Source organism: Haematobia irritans, chromosome 5 (genome assembly GCF_050003625.1).
Source record: "Haematobia irritans isolate KBUSLIRL chromosome 5, ASM5000362v1, whole genome shotgun sequence".
NCBI lineage: Eukaryota > Metazoa > Arthropoda > Insecta > Diptera > Muscidae > Haematobia > Haematobia irritans.
The window spans coordinates 70,623,644-70,640,034 of NC_134401.1; the positions used below are offsets into that span (position 1 = coordinate 70,623,644).

Genomic DNA, 16,391 nt, shown 5'->3' on the forward strand with positions numbered 1-16,391 from the left:
CAAGCAAACATACATATACACTAGAACAAGCAAACATACAAATATATGTGAACAGAGGCACCCCCAAGGAGGAGTTCTATCACCTCTTCTTTGGAATATTGCTATAAATAACCTTCTGGTTACCCTAGAAAAAGAAAGGATAAAAGTGGTGGCATACGCAGATGATGTGGCTCTAGCAGTCAGGGGAAAATTCCCATCCACAATCAAATATATTATTCAGAGGGCCCTCCGGATGACTGAGAAATGGGCGATGGTCTTGGGGTAAATCCTGCAAAGACAGAACTAGCCATGTACTGCAAAGATCGCAAAACTCCCACGGTTAGGCCCATTTCCTTAGGGGTATTGAAATTCCCTTTGGTGAGTGTGCAAAATATCTTGGCGTTATTTTGGACAGGAAGCTGAACTGTAAGCTTATTATTGAAGAAAGGGCGAGAAAAGCAACGGTAGCTTTGTACTCGTGCAAAAAGGCAATAGGAAAAAAGTGGGGACTAAAACCAAAATTGTGCTTTGGCTATACACGACAGTGGTTAGATCTATAATGCTATATGGTGTTGTAGTCTGGTGGCCGGCACTTCACCAGCCAACAAGTTAGACAAAGTTTAGCGTATGGCGAGTTTGTGTATCTCAGGCGCATTCAGCAAGACAGGAACAAAATCCCTTAATGTCATGCTGCATCTATTGCCTTTAGACATTTTGGCCAAACAGCTGCAACAACGGCTGTGCGGTTGCGCGAGTTATCGCTATGGTCGGAAAAAAGTTACGGTCACAGTTCGGTCCTCAAAATAATGCCAGATGTGCCGTTCAATAATGTCCATCCGAGCTCGATATTAAAAGTAAATAATAGAGAAGGTTCAGTGGTTAAGACTAGAAGTGCCCATATGTAATAGGTACTTTTAGTTAAATGTGGTATCACAATGGACTGAATAGTCTAAGTGAGCCTGAAATTTATTAGGGCTGCCACTTTAACCTAACCTAACCTACTCCGAACCCCACTTGTCCATTCAATTTGGAGCCATCAGTATAGAAATCTATATATCTTTTATTCCCCGGGGTCTGTGTACACCACGCCTCACTGTTGGGAATTAGAGTTTCAAACTTTTTGTCGAAAAGTGGTTTTGCCAGGGTGTAATCCACTACGTTAGGCACATCTGGCATTACTTTGAGGACCGAACTGTGACCGTACATTTTTTCCGACCACATCGATAGCTCGCGCAACCGCACAGCCGTTGTTGCAGCTGACTGTTTGGCCAAAATGTCTAAAGGCAATAGATGTAGCATGACATTAAGGGAGTCTGTTCCTGTCTTACTAAATGCACCTGACATACATAAGCTCGCCATACGCTGAACTTTATCTAAACAAGACGGTTTCTGAAGTGCCGGCCACCAGACTACAACACCATATAGCATTATAGGTCTAACTACTGCCGTGTATAGCCAATGCACAATTTTTGGTTTTAGTAACCCACTTTTTCCCTATTGCCTTTTTGCACGAGTACAAAGCTACCGTGGCTTTTCTCGCCCTCTCTTCAATATTAAGCCTAAAATTCAGCTTCCTGTCCAAAATAACGCCAAGGTATTTTGCACACTCACCAAAGGGAATTTCAGTACCCCCTAAGGAAATGGGCCTAACCGTGGGAGTTTTGCGATCTTTGCAGTACATGACTAGTTCTGTATTTGCTGGATTTACACCAAGACCATTATCTTTCGCCCATTTCTCAGTCATCCGGAGAGCTCTCTGTATAATATCTCAGATTGTGGATGGGAATTTTCCCCTGACTGCTAGCGCCACATCATCTGCGTATGCCACCACTTTTATCCTTTTTGTTCTAGGGAAACCAGAAGGTTGTTTATAGCAACATTCCAAAGAAGAGGTGATAGAACTCCTCCTTGGGGAGTGCCTCTGTTCACATACCTTTGTATGTTTGCTTGCCCTAGTGTGGCTAAAATACGTCTCTTTATTAGAAGTTCGTCTAACAGCCTAAGTATACCTGGATCAACATTCAGAGTTGTCAGTCCATTTAATATCGAGCTCGGATGGACATTATTGAACGCCCCTTCGATGTCTAGAAACGCCACGATTGTGTATTCTCTGACAGATAGTGAGCTTTCAATAAAGCTGACTAGTTCATGCAATGCGGTCTCAGTAGACCTGCCCTTCGAGTATGCATGCTGTCGTTTCGAGAGCAAACTTGAATCCACGCTAGTTCTAAGATACATGTCTATCATCCTCTCCAGGGTCTTAAGTAGGAATGAGGATAAGCTGATTGGTCGGAAATCCTTCGCCCTCGAGTGAGAGGCTTTCCCGCTTTAGGTATGAAAACGACTTTTGTTTCCCTCCACTTTCCTGGGATATATGATAAGTTGATACATCCTTTATATATCACCGACAACCAGGGGATAATTTTGTCAGTTACTGCTTGTAACTCCGCCGGAGTAATTCCATCAGGTCCGGGGGATTTGATTGGTCGGAAATCCTTCGCACTCGAGTGAGAGGCTTATCCGGCTTTAGGTATGAAGACGACATTTGTTCCCTCCACTTTTCTGGAATATATGCTAAGTTTACACATCGTTTATATATCACCGTCAACCAGGGGATAATTCTTTCAGCCACTGCCTGTAACTCCGCCGGAGTAATTCCATCAGGTCCGGGGGATTTGAGTGCCAGATGTGCCGTTCAATAATGTCCATCCGAGCTCGATATTAAAAGTAAATAATAGAGAAGGTTCAGTGGTTAAGACTAGAAGTGCCCATATGTAATAGGTACTTTTAGTTAAATGTGGTATCACAATGGACTGAATAGTCTAAGTGAGCCTGAATCTTAATCGGGCTGCCACTTTAACCTAACCTAACCTAAATACGCCTCAATATAAAAACGTAACAATATGCTCTAACATATTAACATATATGTCCTAAACATGTTATACTACTTTATGAAATAATTTGGAAACGGTTCAACATATTACATTAAAAAATATCAGAAAATCCCTAAAAATAAACTACTTAAGCCGTTTTTACATCAATTTCCCAAGTAGTTTTAGAGATATCGTTCATGTTTTGAAAAAAAAATTGAAATTTTTAACAAAAAAAAATCGAAAAGCCTCTGTCTGAATCAGAAATAAGCGAATCCTCTTGCGAAGTAGAGGGAGATACCAAAGATGCAGACTTGGATAGACACCGTATGCAAGAGGTTTCTACTGCCTCAAAACTCACCAAACTTGAACTGATGAAAGGGGACATAGATATAGTTCTTATTCAAGAATCATATGTTTATAGAAACAAAATATGTGAATTAAGTACTCCGGGGTTCAAACTATTGCAGTATACTGGTAATGATGTAAATCGAGCCTGTATAATTGCTAAAAACGAGCTCACCTTTTTTCTGCTTCCTTCAATGTGCAATACAGACACTGCCGTTGCCAGTTTAGAAATAGCCAAATGCAAATATTGGGTATCTTCGGTCTACATGGGACATGATAGGGAGATGCCTCCATGTGCCGTTAACACCTTAGTTGAGGAGCCATTGAAAACAAAGACAAAACTCATTGTAGGATGCGATGCAAATGCACATCATAGTATATGTGGAAGTGGTGACATTAATACAAGAGGAGAGTCACTCCTAGAGTTTATTTTGCTTACTAATTTGGTAGTTTGCAATAAGGGAGATGCCCCAACCTTTGTTACTAAAAACAGGCAAGAGGTTTTGGACGTCACTTTCGCCTCGCAAGAACTGAATGAAATGATATCTGATTGGCAGGTTTTAAGTGAACATAGCTTCTCAGATCATCGCTACATCAGTTTCAAATTTGATGTTCATACCACCAAGACCATATTTCCGCCAAATGTTAGGAAAGCTGACTGGAATAGGTATAGGGAATCGTTCAATATGATGATACCGGAGATACCAGAGACAAATATGAGCACTGTGCAAGTTATCGAACACGCAGTGGAGACGATTACTAAGGCCTTCAACATTTCACTGAAAGCTGCTTTCCCTAGAGGAAAGCCAAGGGGGAAAAATCGGCCGCCATGGTGGACTACGGAGTTAAGTAATATGAGGAAATCCTGCAGGAAGCTCTTTAACAAAGCAAAGTCCACAAGAGCTCCGGAGGAGAAGGCCTCAGCATAACTCTTGGTATGATTACTGCAGCAGCATTGAGAATACGTCCGAGGCTTCCAGACTACAGAAGGTGCTAGCATCCACGAACTCCGCTCCAGGTTTCATTAAAACATCGGAGGGCAATTGGACAACGTCCAGTGAGAAGACGCTGGAGGTATTATTGGACACACATTTTCCTGGAAATCAGACGGTTGAACCATATACTGGCGGTGCCACAGTGGCTCAGCGGTCGTTTCCTATCGAGGAAATTGTATCGGAATCTAGAATAAAATGGGCTTTAAATAGCTTTGGACCATTCAAATCCCCCGGACCTGATGGAATTACTCCGGCGGAGTTACAAGCAGTAACTGACAAAATTATCCCCTGGTTGTCGGTGATATATAAAGGATGTATCAACTTATCATATATCCCAGGAAAGTGGAGGGAAACAAAAGTCGTTTTCATACCTAAAGCGGGAAAGCCTCTCACTCGAGGGCGAAGGATTTCCGACCAATCAGCTTATCCTCATTCCTACTTAAGACTCTGGAGAGGATGATAGATATTTATCTTAGAACTAGCGTCGATTCAAGTTTGCTGTCGAAACGACAACATGCATACTCGAAGGGCAGGTCTACTGAGACCGCATTACATGAACTAGTCAGCTTTATTGAAAGCTCACTATCTGTCAAAGAATATACAATCGTGGCGTTTCTAGACATCGAAGGGGCGTTCAATAACGTCCATCCGAGCTCGATATTAAATGGACTGACAACTCTGAATGTTGATCCATGTATACTCAGGCTGTTAGACGAACTGCTAATGAAGAGACGTATTTCAGCCACACTAGGACAAGCAAACATACAAAGGTATGTGAACAGAGGCACTCCCCAAGGAGGAGTTCTATCACCTCTTCTTTGGAATGTTGCTATAAATAGCATTCTGGTTACTCTAGAAAAAGAAAGGATAAAAGTGGTAGCATACGCAGATGATGTGGCTCTGGCAGTCAGGGGAAAATTCCCATCCACAATCAGAGATATTATTCAGAGGGCCCTCCGGATGACTGAGAAATGGGCGAAAGACAATGGTCTTGGGGTAAATCCTGCAAAGACAGAATTAGTCATGTACTGCAAAGATCGCAAAACTCCCACGGTTAGGCCTATTTCCCTTTGGTGATTGTGCAAAATACCTTGGCGTTATTTTGGACAGGAAGCTGAACTTTAAGATTAATATTGAAGAAAGGGCGAGAAAGGCAACTGTAGCTTTGTACTCGTGCAAAAAGGCAATAGGAAAAAAGTGGGGACTAAAACCAAAAATTGTGCATTGGCTATACACGGCAGTGGTTAGACCTATAATGCTATATGGTGTTGTTGTCTGGTGGCCGGCACTTCAGAAACCGACTTGTTTAGATAAAGTTCAGCGCATGGCGTGTTTGTGTATTTCAGGCGCATTCAGCAAGACAGGAACAAATTCCCTTAATGTCATGCTGCATCTATTGCCCTTAGACATTTTGGCCAAACAGTCAGCTGCAACAACGGCTGTGCGGTTGCGCGAACTATCGCTGTGGTCGGAAAAAGGTTACGGTCACAGTTCTGTCCTCAAAATAATGCCAGATGTGCCTAACGTAGTGGATTACACTTTGGCGAGTCCACTTTTCGACAAAAAGTTTGAGACTCTAATCCCCAACAGTGAGGCGTGGTGCACACAGACCCCGGGGAATAAAGAATATATAGATTTCTACACTGATGGCTCCAAATTGGATGGGCAAGTGGGGTTCGGAGTATATTCTAATGATCTGGAACTTCGAATAGCGAAAAGATTACCTAATCACTGTAGTGTTTTTCAGGCTGAAATATTAGCAATAAGAGAGGTGGCGAATTGGCTGAGAAGTAATGTTCCAAAAAATTTGGGTATTAATATATACTCAGACAGTCAACCTGCAATAAAATCCTTGGACTCTGTGTTCCTCAACTCGAAAACGGCCATCGACTGCCGCAAATCTCTCAATGAGATGGCTGAGCAGTTCAATATTCACCTAATATGGGTGCCTGGCCATAGGAACATACCGGGGAACTGCGAAGCGGATGAGTTGGAAGGGCTAGGGACTACCTTACATATTCCAGGGGAACTAGAATCTGTTGGTATGCCTCTGGCTACCTGCAAGCTCATGCTGCGTGAGAAGGCTGTTATGATGGCAAATGTTCGATGGGAGAATTGCAAGGGCTGTAACGACACCAAACAAATATGGCCCCATTTAAACTTAAACCGTACACTAGATATGCTAGTGTTCTCGAGACGCCAGATATCACTCCTGATATCTGCTATAACGGGTCGCTGCCTGATAGGCGATTTTGCAAAAACTATTGGTGCGAAGTATAATGACTATTGTATGAGCTGTCATGATGCGGAGGAAAAGGGATCAATAAAACACCTCTTGTGTGACTGTCCTGCATTTTGTGTAAGGCGTAAGCAAATTTTAGGGGCATATAGCTTCAGATTACTAGCGGACCTGGAAAACGTTAACTTAAGCAGTCTGCTAATGTTTTTGGAACAATCTGGTTGGTTCAACAGAAGAAAATAATCGAGAAGGTTCAACGGTTAAAACTAGAAGTGCCCATATGTAATAGGTACTTTTAGTTAATGTGGTATCACAATGGACTGAATAGTCTAAGTGAGCCTGAATCTTAATCGGGCTGCCACTTTAACCTAACCTAACCTTCAGCTTCAACGTCCAGATGCGTGTGAAGATAAATTCGAATTTAAAATTGCGGCAGACACAAACCAGCGCCTTCAAAGCAATTTTAAATTCGAATTTAAATTTACATTTTTTATCATTTTTTTGGAGACGCTAAGAATTTTTAAATGGAATTTGATAGAATTTGTTAAAGACGGTCGTAAGTATCCTTAATTCGAACAAATTTCATCACAAAAATAACTTAGAAATCGGCGAAATTAAACTTTTGTTTAACAAAAAAGGGACCATTGTGCGAAAACCGTTCGGGGTTCCAAAACGAAATTCGAATAATTTCATTAGAAAAGTATTTCAGAAAGCGGAAAATTGAAAAATATTTTCCGACTGAATTTACATCAACGAGGCCACTGTGCGAAAACCGTTCGGGGTTCCAAAACGAAACTACCACCATTGGATAGGTATTAGTGCGTATTATTCAAATTCGAAATAATTTCATTAGAAAAGTATTTCAGAAAGCGGAAAATTGAAAAATATTTCCCGAGTGAATTTACATCACTGTGCGCAAAACCGTTCTGGGTTTATGTTCAACATTTTCTTTTACATACAAAATGAGCGCATGTTATTTTCTTTTGTTAAATCAATTGGCAGTTCATTAAATAATTTAAGGCTATTAAATAATAGTAAATATGGTCGAAAATGTCATAAGAAAATATAAGCTATATATTTATAATATATAATTTTAAGCTTAACCCATTCTTTTTTGACTGTGCCGATTAAAACGCAGTTATTGTCTGATTTTGGACCAATTGTTTCGATCACCAGATTGGGCGCTGTAATATATGGACCGATTCCAGGTGAAAAATCATCATGTGTTAAGAGGGCTGTACACTCTCGGAAATGTGAGTACGAACATAATATTTTGAACAATTTGAATGAAATTATGCGGGGATATTTTGGTATTGAGACCCTTGTTACAAACATTTTTGTTATAAACCGTTCATGTCAAAAGAGGATGAAAGAGCCATAAACATACTTGAATCAACAGTAAAACAAATTGGTGGTCGATATGAATGTTCATTGCTCTGGAAAGAAAATATTCCCCCAATTCCTGAAATATACAACATGGCATTGAACCGATTATAGTCCCTAGAAAGAAAAATGGCAAGAGACAGTGAGAATAAAAAAGAATATTGTGAAAAGATTGAAAGTTGCATATTGTCGAAAACTTTCATTAGAAGAAAAAGTCGTTGAAAATGGATTAACGTTTTATTTACCCCATTTTGGTTTGAAAAATCCAAATAAAAATGGAATTCGTCTTGTATTTGATGCTGCTGCTGAAGTTCAAAATATATCACAAAATAAAGTTTTAATTTCTAAACAACACTCTAATCTCAATTCTTTTTAAATTCAGAGAATCCCCGATTGCTGTGTGTGGTGATATACAAGAAATGTTCCATTAAATCGCTGTAACAAAAAGGACCAAAAGTGCCAACGATTTTTGTGGAGAAATGGAAATCCCAATCAAACTGTTGATACATATGTAATGGAGAGATTGATTTTTGGAGCTACTTGTTCACAAACCATTGCCCAATTTGTGAAGAATAAAAATGCCGAAAAATTCAAAGATGTGTCACCAAGAGTAGTCACTGGAATAAAAGAGCGCCATTATGTTGATGATTATGTGGATTGTTTTGAAAATGATGATGAGGCGGTCTCGATGGTGAAAGAAGTGGTAAGAATCCATAAATTTGGGGGATTTAATCTCCGTAACATTATATCAAATAGTGAACGTGTGGCAACACTATTCGGCAATACTGGGAGTGGCGTTCAAGGCAGCTTTCTTGGCGGTGACAGTATTGAACGGGTACTCGGTATTCATTGGGTACCAAAATCAGATTTGTTTTGTTTTCGTTTAGTGCTAAGCAAAGATAATAAAATATTAAATTGTGAAAAAGTGCCGACGAAAAGAGAAATGCTTAGCCTAAATATGTCGGTGTATAACCCATACGGATTTCTGGGCGATTTTATGGTGACGTCAAAGGTGATAATGCAGAAGGTCTGGAAATGTGGGGTAAGTTGGGATGAGGTATTGCCAGAAAATATTTATAACCAGTGGAAGTACTGGCTGCAGCAACTTGCAAAAGTCAAGGAATTCAGTGTTCCAAGGTATTACGCCGTGGGATTCAGTGATAGCAATATTGAGCTGCATGTGTTTGTAGACGCGAGTGAGGAAGCTATGGTAGTTGTGGCATATTGGAGAGTAGTAAGTCAAAGTGGAATTAAAATGAGTTTTGTTATGAGAAAAAATTGTGCTCCGAATAGTCTAAGTGAGCCTGAATCTTAATCGGGCTGCCACTTTAACCTAACCTAACCTAACCTTCAGCTTCAACGTCCAGATGTGTGTGAAGATAAATTCGAATTTAAAATTGCGGCAGAGGGCTTAGCCGAGACACAAACCAGCACCTTCAAAGCAATTTTAAATTCGAATTTAAATTTACATTTTTCATCATTTTTTTGGAGACGCTAAGAATTTTTAAATGGAATTTGATAGAATTTGTTAAAGACGGTCGTAAGTATCCTTAATTCGAACAAATTTCATCACAAAAATAACTTAGAAATCGGCGAAATTAAACTTTTGTTTAACAAAAAAGGGACCATTGTGCGAAAACCGTTCGGGGTTCCAAAACGAAATTCGAATAATTTCATTAGAAAAGTATTTCAGAAAGCGGAAAATTGAAAAATATTTTCCGACTGAATTTACATCAACGAGGCCACTGTGCGAAAACCGTTCGGGGTTCCAAAACGAAACTACCACCATTGGATAGGTATTAGTGCGTATTATTCAAATTCGAAATAATTTCATTAGAAAAGTATTTCAGAAAGCGGAAAATTGAAAAATATTTCCCGAGTGAATTTACATCACTGTGCGCAAAACCGTTCTGGGTTTATGTTCAACATTTTCTTTTACATACAAAATGAGCGCATGTTATTTTCTTTTGTTAAATCAATTGGCAGTTCATTAAATAATTTGAGGCTATTAAATAATAGTAAATATAGTCGAAAATGTCATAAAAAAATATAAGCTATATATTTATAATATATAATTTTAAGCTTAACCCATTCTTTTTTGACTGTGCCGATTAAAACACCGCAGTTATTGTCTGATTTTGGACCAATTGTTTCAATCACCAGATTGGGCGCTGTAATATATGGACCGATTCCAGGTGAAAAATCATCATGTGTTAAGAGGGCTTTACACTCTCGGAAATGTGAGTACGAACATAATATTTTGAACAATTTGAATGAAATTATGCGGGGATATTTTGGTATTGAGACCCTTGTTACAAACATTTTTGTTATAAACCGTTCATGTCAAAAGAGGATGAAAGAGCCATAAACATACTTGAATCAACAGTAAAACAAATTGGTGGTCGATATGAATGTTCATTGCTCTGGAAAGAAAATATTCCCCCAATTCCTGAAATATACAACATGGCATTGAACCGATTATAGTCCCTAGAAAGAAAAATGGCAAGAGACAGTGAGAATAAAAAAGAATATTGTGAAAAGATTGAAAGTTACATATTGTCGAAAACTTTCATTAGAAGAAAAAGTCGTTGAAAATGGATTAACGTTTTATTTACCCCATTTTGGTGTGAAAAATTCAAATAAAAATGGAATTCGTCTTGTATTTGATGCTGCTGCTGAAGTTCAAAATATATCACAAAATAAAGTTTTAATTTCTAAACAACGCTCTAATCTCAATTCTTTTTAAAGAAGAAAATCCCCGATTGCTGTGTGTGGTGATATACAAGAGATGTTCCATCAAAAAAGTTATGCTCCGATACGATACCACAAAACTCCAAAACTTAATTGCAAGCTGCTGGAATAGGTGTACGAATGAAAAATATTATATTACAAAATCATGTGTGTGAAGTTAATACTGTTTTCTTTTGGTCAGATTCATTTACTGTGATACAATGGATACGTTCTGACCACCGAAAATAAAAACAGTATGTGGCAAATCGTGTGGCTAAAATTTTGGAGAGCAGTTCAATTGAGCAATGGAAGTGGTGTCCTGGTAATTTGAATTCAGCAGATGAGCTAAGATCTAAGCACAGGGCTTTATTTGCTGTAAAGGTATGTGGTTGTGTTACAAAATTTGATCGTTTTTCTAATTTCAGAGGACTGAAAAGGGCTATGGCGTGGGTTTTCCGATATGTGAAAAATGTCAAGCACGCAATTAAAGGAGAAGAAAAAGTAAAAGGAGATCTGTCGCTGGAAGAAGAAGAGTTTGCATCATTGTCTCTGTGTCGTCATGTTCAACAACAAGTGTATAGTGATGATTTGATTGACTTGCGTGAGAAGCAAAAGGTGACTCCAAGTAGCCCGTTAGGTTAGGTTAAAGTGGTAGCCCGATTAAATTTCAGGCTCACTTAGACTATTCAGTCCATTGTGATACCACATTTAACTAAAAGTACCTATTACATATGGGCACTTATAGTCTTAACCACTGAACCTTCTCTATTATTTACTTTTATGGAACCAACCAGATTGCTCCAAAAACATTAACAAACTGCTAAAGTTAACGTTTTCCAGGTCAGCCAGTAATCTAAAGCTATATGCTCCTAAAATTCGCTTACGCCTTAAACAAAAAGCAGGACACTCACACAAGAGGTGTTTAATTGATTCCTTTTCCTCCAGATCATGACAGCTTATATAATAGTCATTATACTACGCACCTATAGTTTTTGCAAATTCGCCTATCAGGCAGCGACCCGTTATAGCAGATATCAGGAGTGCTATCTGACGCCTTGGGAACACTAGCATATCTAGGTGCGGATTAAGTTTAAATGGGGCCATATTTGCTTGGTGTCGTTACAACCCTTGCAATTTTCCCATCGAATATTGGCCATGATGGCCAATTCCCATCACGCAGTAAGAGCTTGCAGGTGGCCAGAGGCATACCAACAGATTCTAGATCCCCTGGAATATGTAAGGTAGTTCCTAGCCTTCCTAACACATCTGTTTCGCAGTTCCCCGGTATGTTCCTATGGCCAGGCACCCATATTAGGTGAATATTGTACTGCTCAGCCATCTCGTTGAGAGATTTGCGGCAGTCTATGGCCGTTTTCGAGTTAAGGAACACAGAGTCCAAGGATTTTATTGCAGGTTGACTGTCTGAGTATATATTAATGCCAATATTTGTTGGAACATTACTTCTCAGCCAATTCACCACCTCTCTTATTGCCAATATTTCAGCCTGAAAAACACTACATTGATTAGGTAATCTTTTCGCTATTCGAATTTCCAGATCTTTAGAATACACTCCAAACCCAATTGTCCATTCAATTTGGAGCCATCAGTATAGAAATCTATATATCGTTTATTCCCCGGGGTCTGTGAACACCACGCCTCACTGTTGGGAATTAGTTTCAAACTTTTTGTCGAAAAGTGGTTTTGCCAGGTTGTAATCCACTACGTTAGGCACATCTGGCATTACTTTGAGGACCGAACTATGACCGTACATTTTTTCCGACCACAGCGATAGCTCGCGCAACCGCACAGCCGTTGTTGCAGCTGACTGTTTGGCCAAAATGTCTAAAGGCAATAGATGTAGCATGACATTAAGGGAGTCTGTTCCTGTCTTACTAAATGCGCCTGAGATACATAAGCTCGCCATGCGCTGAACTTTATCTAAACAAGTCGGTTTCTGAAGTGCCGGCCACGAGGCTGCAACACCATATAGCATTATAGGTCTAACTACTGCCGTGTATAGCCAATGCACAATTTTTGGTCATAATCCCCACTTTTTCCCTATTGCCTTTTTGCACGAGTACAAAGCTACAGTTGCCTTTCTCGCCCTTTCTTCAATATTAAGCTTAAAGTTCAGCTTCCTGTCCAAAATAACGCCAAGGTATTTTGCACACTCACCAAAGGGAATTTCAATACCCCCTAAGGAAATAGGCCTAACCGTGGGAGTTTTGCGATCTTTGCAGTACATGACTAATTCTGTCTTTGCAGGATTTACCGCAAGACCATTATCTTTCACCCATTTCTCAGTCATCCGGAGAGCTCTCTGTATAATATCTCTGATTGTGGATGGGAATTTTCCCCTGACTGCTACCGCCACATCATCTGCGTGTGCCACCACTTTTATCCTTTCTTTTTCTGAGAAAACCAGAAGGTTGTTTATAGCAACATTCCAAAGAAGAGGTGATAGAACTCCTCCTTGGGGAGTGCCTCTGTTCACATACCTTTGTATGTTTGCTTGCCCTAGTGTGGCTGAAATACGTCTCTTTATTAGAAGTTCGTCTAACAGCCTAAGTATACTTGGATCAACATTCAGAGTTGTCAGTCCATTTAATATCGAGCTCGGATGGACGTTATTGAACGCCCCTTCGATGTCTAGAAACGCCACGATTGTATATTCTTTGACAGATAGTGAGCTTTCAATAAAGCTGACTAGCTCATGCAATGCGGTCTCAGTAGACCTGCCCTTCGAATATGCATGCTGTCGTTTCGAGAGCAAACTTGAATCCACGCTAGTTCTAAGATACATGTCTATCATCCTCTCCAGGGTCTTAAGTAGGAATGAGGATAAGCTGATTGATCGGAAATCCTTCGCACTCGAGTGAGAGGCTTTTCCTGCTTTAGATATGAGGACGACTTTTGTTTCCCTCCACTTTTCTGTAATATATGCTAAGCTTACACATTGTTTATATATCACCGTCAACCAGGGGATAATTCTTTCAGCCACTGCTTGTAATTCCGCCGGAGTAATTCCATTAGGTCCGGGGGATTTGAATGGTCCAAAGCTATTTAAAGCCCATTTTATTCTAGATTCCGACACAATTTCCTCGATAGGAAATGACCGCTGAGCCTCTGTTACACCGCCAGAACATGGTTCAACCGTCTGATTTCCAGGGAAGTGTGTGTCCAAAAGTACCTCCAACGTCTCCTCACTGGACGTTGTCAAATTTCCCTCCGATGTTTTAATGAAACCTGGAGCGTTATTAGTACCTTCCGTAGTCTGGAAGTCTCTGATGTATTCTCAATACTGCTACAGTAATCATCCCAAGAGTTTTGTTGAGACCTTCTCCTCCAACGTCTCCTCACTGGACGTTGTCCAATTTCCCTCCGATGTTTTAATGAAACCTGGAGCGGTGTTAGTGGATGCTAGTACCTTCCGTAGTCTGGAAGCCTCTGATGTATTCTCAATACTGCTACAGTAATCATCCCAAGAGTTTTGTTGAGGCCTTCTCCTCCGGAGCTCTTGTGGACTTTGCTTTGTTAAAGAGCTTCCTACAGGATTTCCTCATATTACTTAACTCTGTAGTCCACCATGGCGGCCGATTTTTTCCCCTTGGCTTTCCTCTAGGGAAAGCAGCTTTCAGTGACATGTTGAAGGCCTTAGTAATCCGCTCCACTGCGTGTTCGATATCTTGCACAGTGCTCATATTTGTCTCCGGCATTTCCGGTATCATCAAATTGATTCCCTATACCTATTCCAATCAGCTTTCCTAATATTTGGCGGAAATATGGTCTTTGAAGTATGAACAGCCAATCTGAAACTGATGTAGCGATGATCTGAGAAGCTATGTTCACTCAAAACTTGCCACTCAGAGATCTTATCATTCAGTTCCGGAGAGGTCAACGTGACGTCCAAAATCTCTTGACGAAGGTTGGTGCATCTCCCTTATTGCAAACTACCAGGTTAGTACGCAAAATAAACTCTATTACACACAAAAAAATTTGTTTGTGATTCAATCACGAAATTAATTGATCCAATTAATTTTTTAATTGAAATGTCTTCAATCACGAAAATGATAGTATCAACCACAGTTTTAATTGTGCATAGAAAAAATTCTTGATTAAAAAATTAGTTGATTTTATTAGCAAATTTCAATTAATTTTTTAATTGATTCAATTCAAAATTTAGTTAATGTTGATAGCAAAACTCATTTAATTTTGTTATTAAAAAAGGTAACTATTTTCAATTACTTTCTGAATTGGCTTAGAGTTTTTATTTCGATTATCAGTTGATTGTTTGAAATACATTTTTAATTAAAAATTAAAAAAATGTTCATCATTTTTTTACTGACTTAATCTTCCGAATTTGATTAAAAAGTTAATTTTATCAATTAATTTTTTAAGTGCAAATTTTAAAATTTTCAATCATTAACTTAATTAACTTAATGTTTCTATCTTGATTAAAAAGTTAATTGTATTAATTAATTGGAAAAATTTTCAACCTCAATTAACATTTTAATTGGAAATATTTTGGTGATGTTTTTTTCTGTGTAGCGACTCTCCCCTTGCATTAGTATCACTACTTCCCCAAATACTATGATGTGCATTTGCATCGCATCCCATAATGAGTTTTGTCTTTGTTTTTAGTGACTCCTCAACTCAGGTCTTAACGGCACAGGGTGGCATCTCCCTATCAAGTCCCATGTAGACCGAAGATACCCAATATTTGCATTTGGGTATCTCTAGACTGGCTACGACAGTATCTGCATCGGTCAATGAAGGAAGCAGAAACAAGTTTAGCTCGTTTTTAGCAATTATGCATGCTCGATTTATATCGTTACCGGTATTATGCAAAAGTTTGAAACCCGGAGTGCTTAATTCACAGATCTTGTTCTTATATATGTATGGTTCTTGAATAAGAACTATATCTATGTCTCCTTTCATCAGGAGAACTTTTAAGGCAGCACAAGCGGCCTTACAATGGTGAAGATTTATCTGGAGGAACCGTAGAACCATCCAAATTTTCAACCACCGTCACATCAGCCGCTTCAATTGAATCATCAAGGGCTTCCTCTTCACAGATCTCGGTGACTCTCGCAACAATCCGCGGTTCAGCTTTGGTGAGGTTTGAGCCTGTAGAAACTTCCCGCATATGATTTTCGCCATAGTCTGAAGGTTTTATGTCTCCTTCGGCTTCGCTAGGAGATTTTTTCACTGCTGACTCTACCGGAGGTTTGTCCGTTTCGGAATCCTTTTGCTGATCGCTTTTGTATACCTTCATACACGTCCTTGGGTCTGGGCTAGATGTGGCAGCGACTCTATGTTTAATATAAAAACCGCATGTCGTCTTGGTCCATCCACCTCATCCAAACGACCAACCTTCCAATCGACGGTTGGAAGATCTGGGTTACATTCTTTTAGTCTCTCTAGTATTGACTCAGGATCAGGAGGATTTGCCGGTATCCATGCATGTGCTCTAGGTTTAGCCGGTATGTCTTTTTTATCGACTAACTCCAAAGCGGCTTCTTCCCAAACTTCACCAATTAGCATCAATGCAGTTTTAAAGCAATCCATAGACCTCTGGTCCGCAAAAGCTATTAACTTATATCGTCCTTGATACCATCCAGCATCTTGCCGTCGAGGACTTGGTCCGGGAAACTTTTTTCGCACCTCTGAGTAGAAATCAGACATCGCGTTCTCAATTTCCCCCCATTTTTGCCTTGGAATCATACCGTCCAATGCTCCTTTATTAATAATAGCCATCACAAGGCTGTCTTTTGCAACTGAGGCAAACGATCTTTGATCCCGTTTATAGGATGGTAGCTCATCCGGTGATCGTTCCCTTTTTCCAGC

At 39.7% G+C, this 16,391-nt stretch overlaps 1 protein-coding gene across 2 annotated transcripts; it reads left to right on the forward strand.

Moving 5' to 3' along the window:
* The first annotated feature begins 8,024 nt into the window (after window positions 1–8,024).
* Window positions 8,025–12,716, forward strand: LOC142241438 (uncharacterized). Of its 2 annotated transcripts, XM_075313207.1 has the most exons (3): window positions 8,025–10,679; window positions 10,747–10,866; window positions 10,970–12,716. In XM_075313207.1, exon 1 carries the CDS (start codon window positions 8,329–8,331, stop codon window positions 9,127–9,129), a length of 801 nt encoding a protein of 266 aa, XP_075169322.1. In that variant the 5' UTR covers window positions 8,025–8,328; the 3' UTR covers window positions 9,130–10,679; window positions 10,747–10,866; window positions 10,970–12,716. The 2 variants fall into 2 exon arrangements, with proteins under 2 accessions (XP_075169322.1, XP_075169321.1); XM_075313206.1 differs by having other exon boundaries at window positions 10,747–12,716.
* The last annotated feature ends 3,675 nt before the right edge of the window (window positions 12,717–16,391 follow it).

Excerpts from the sequence above, each read along its gene's own strand:
- LOC142241438 (XM_075313206.1), top strand. The coding sequence starts at position 8,329 with ATGGAGAGATTGATTTTTGGAGCTACTTGTTCACAAACCATTGCCCAA.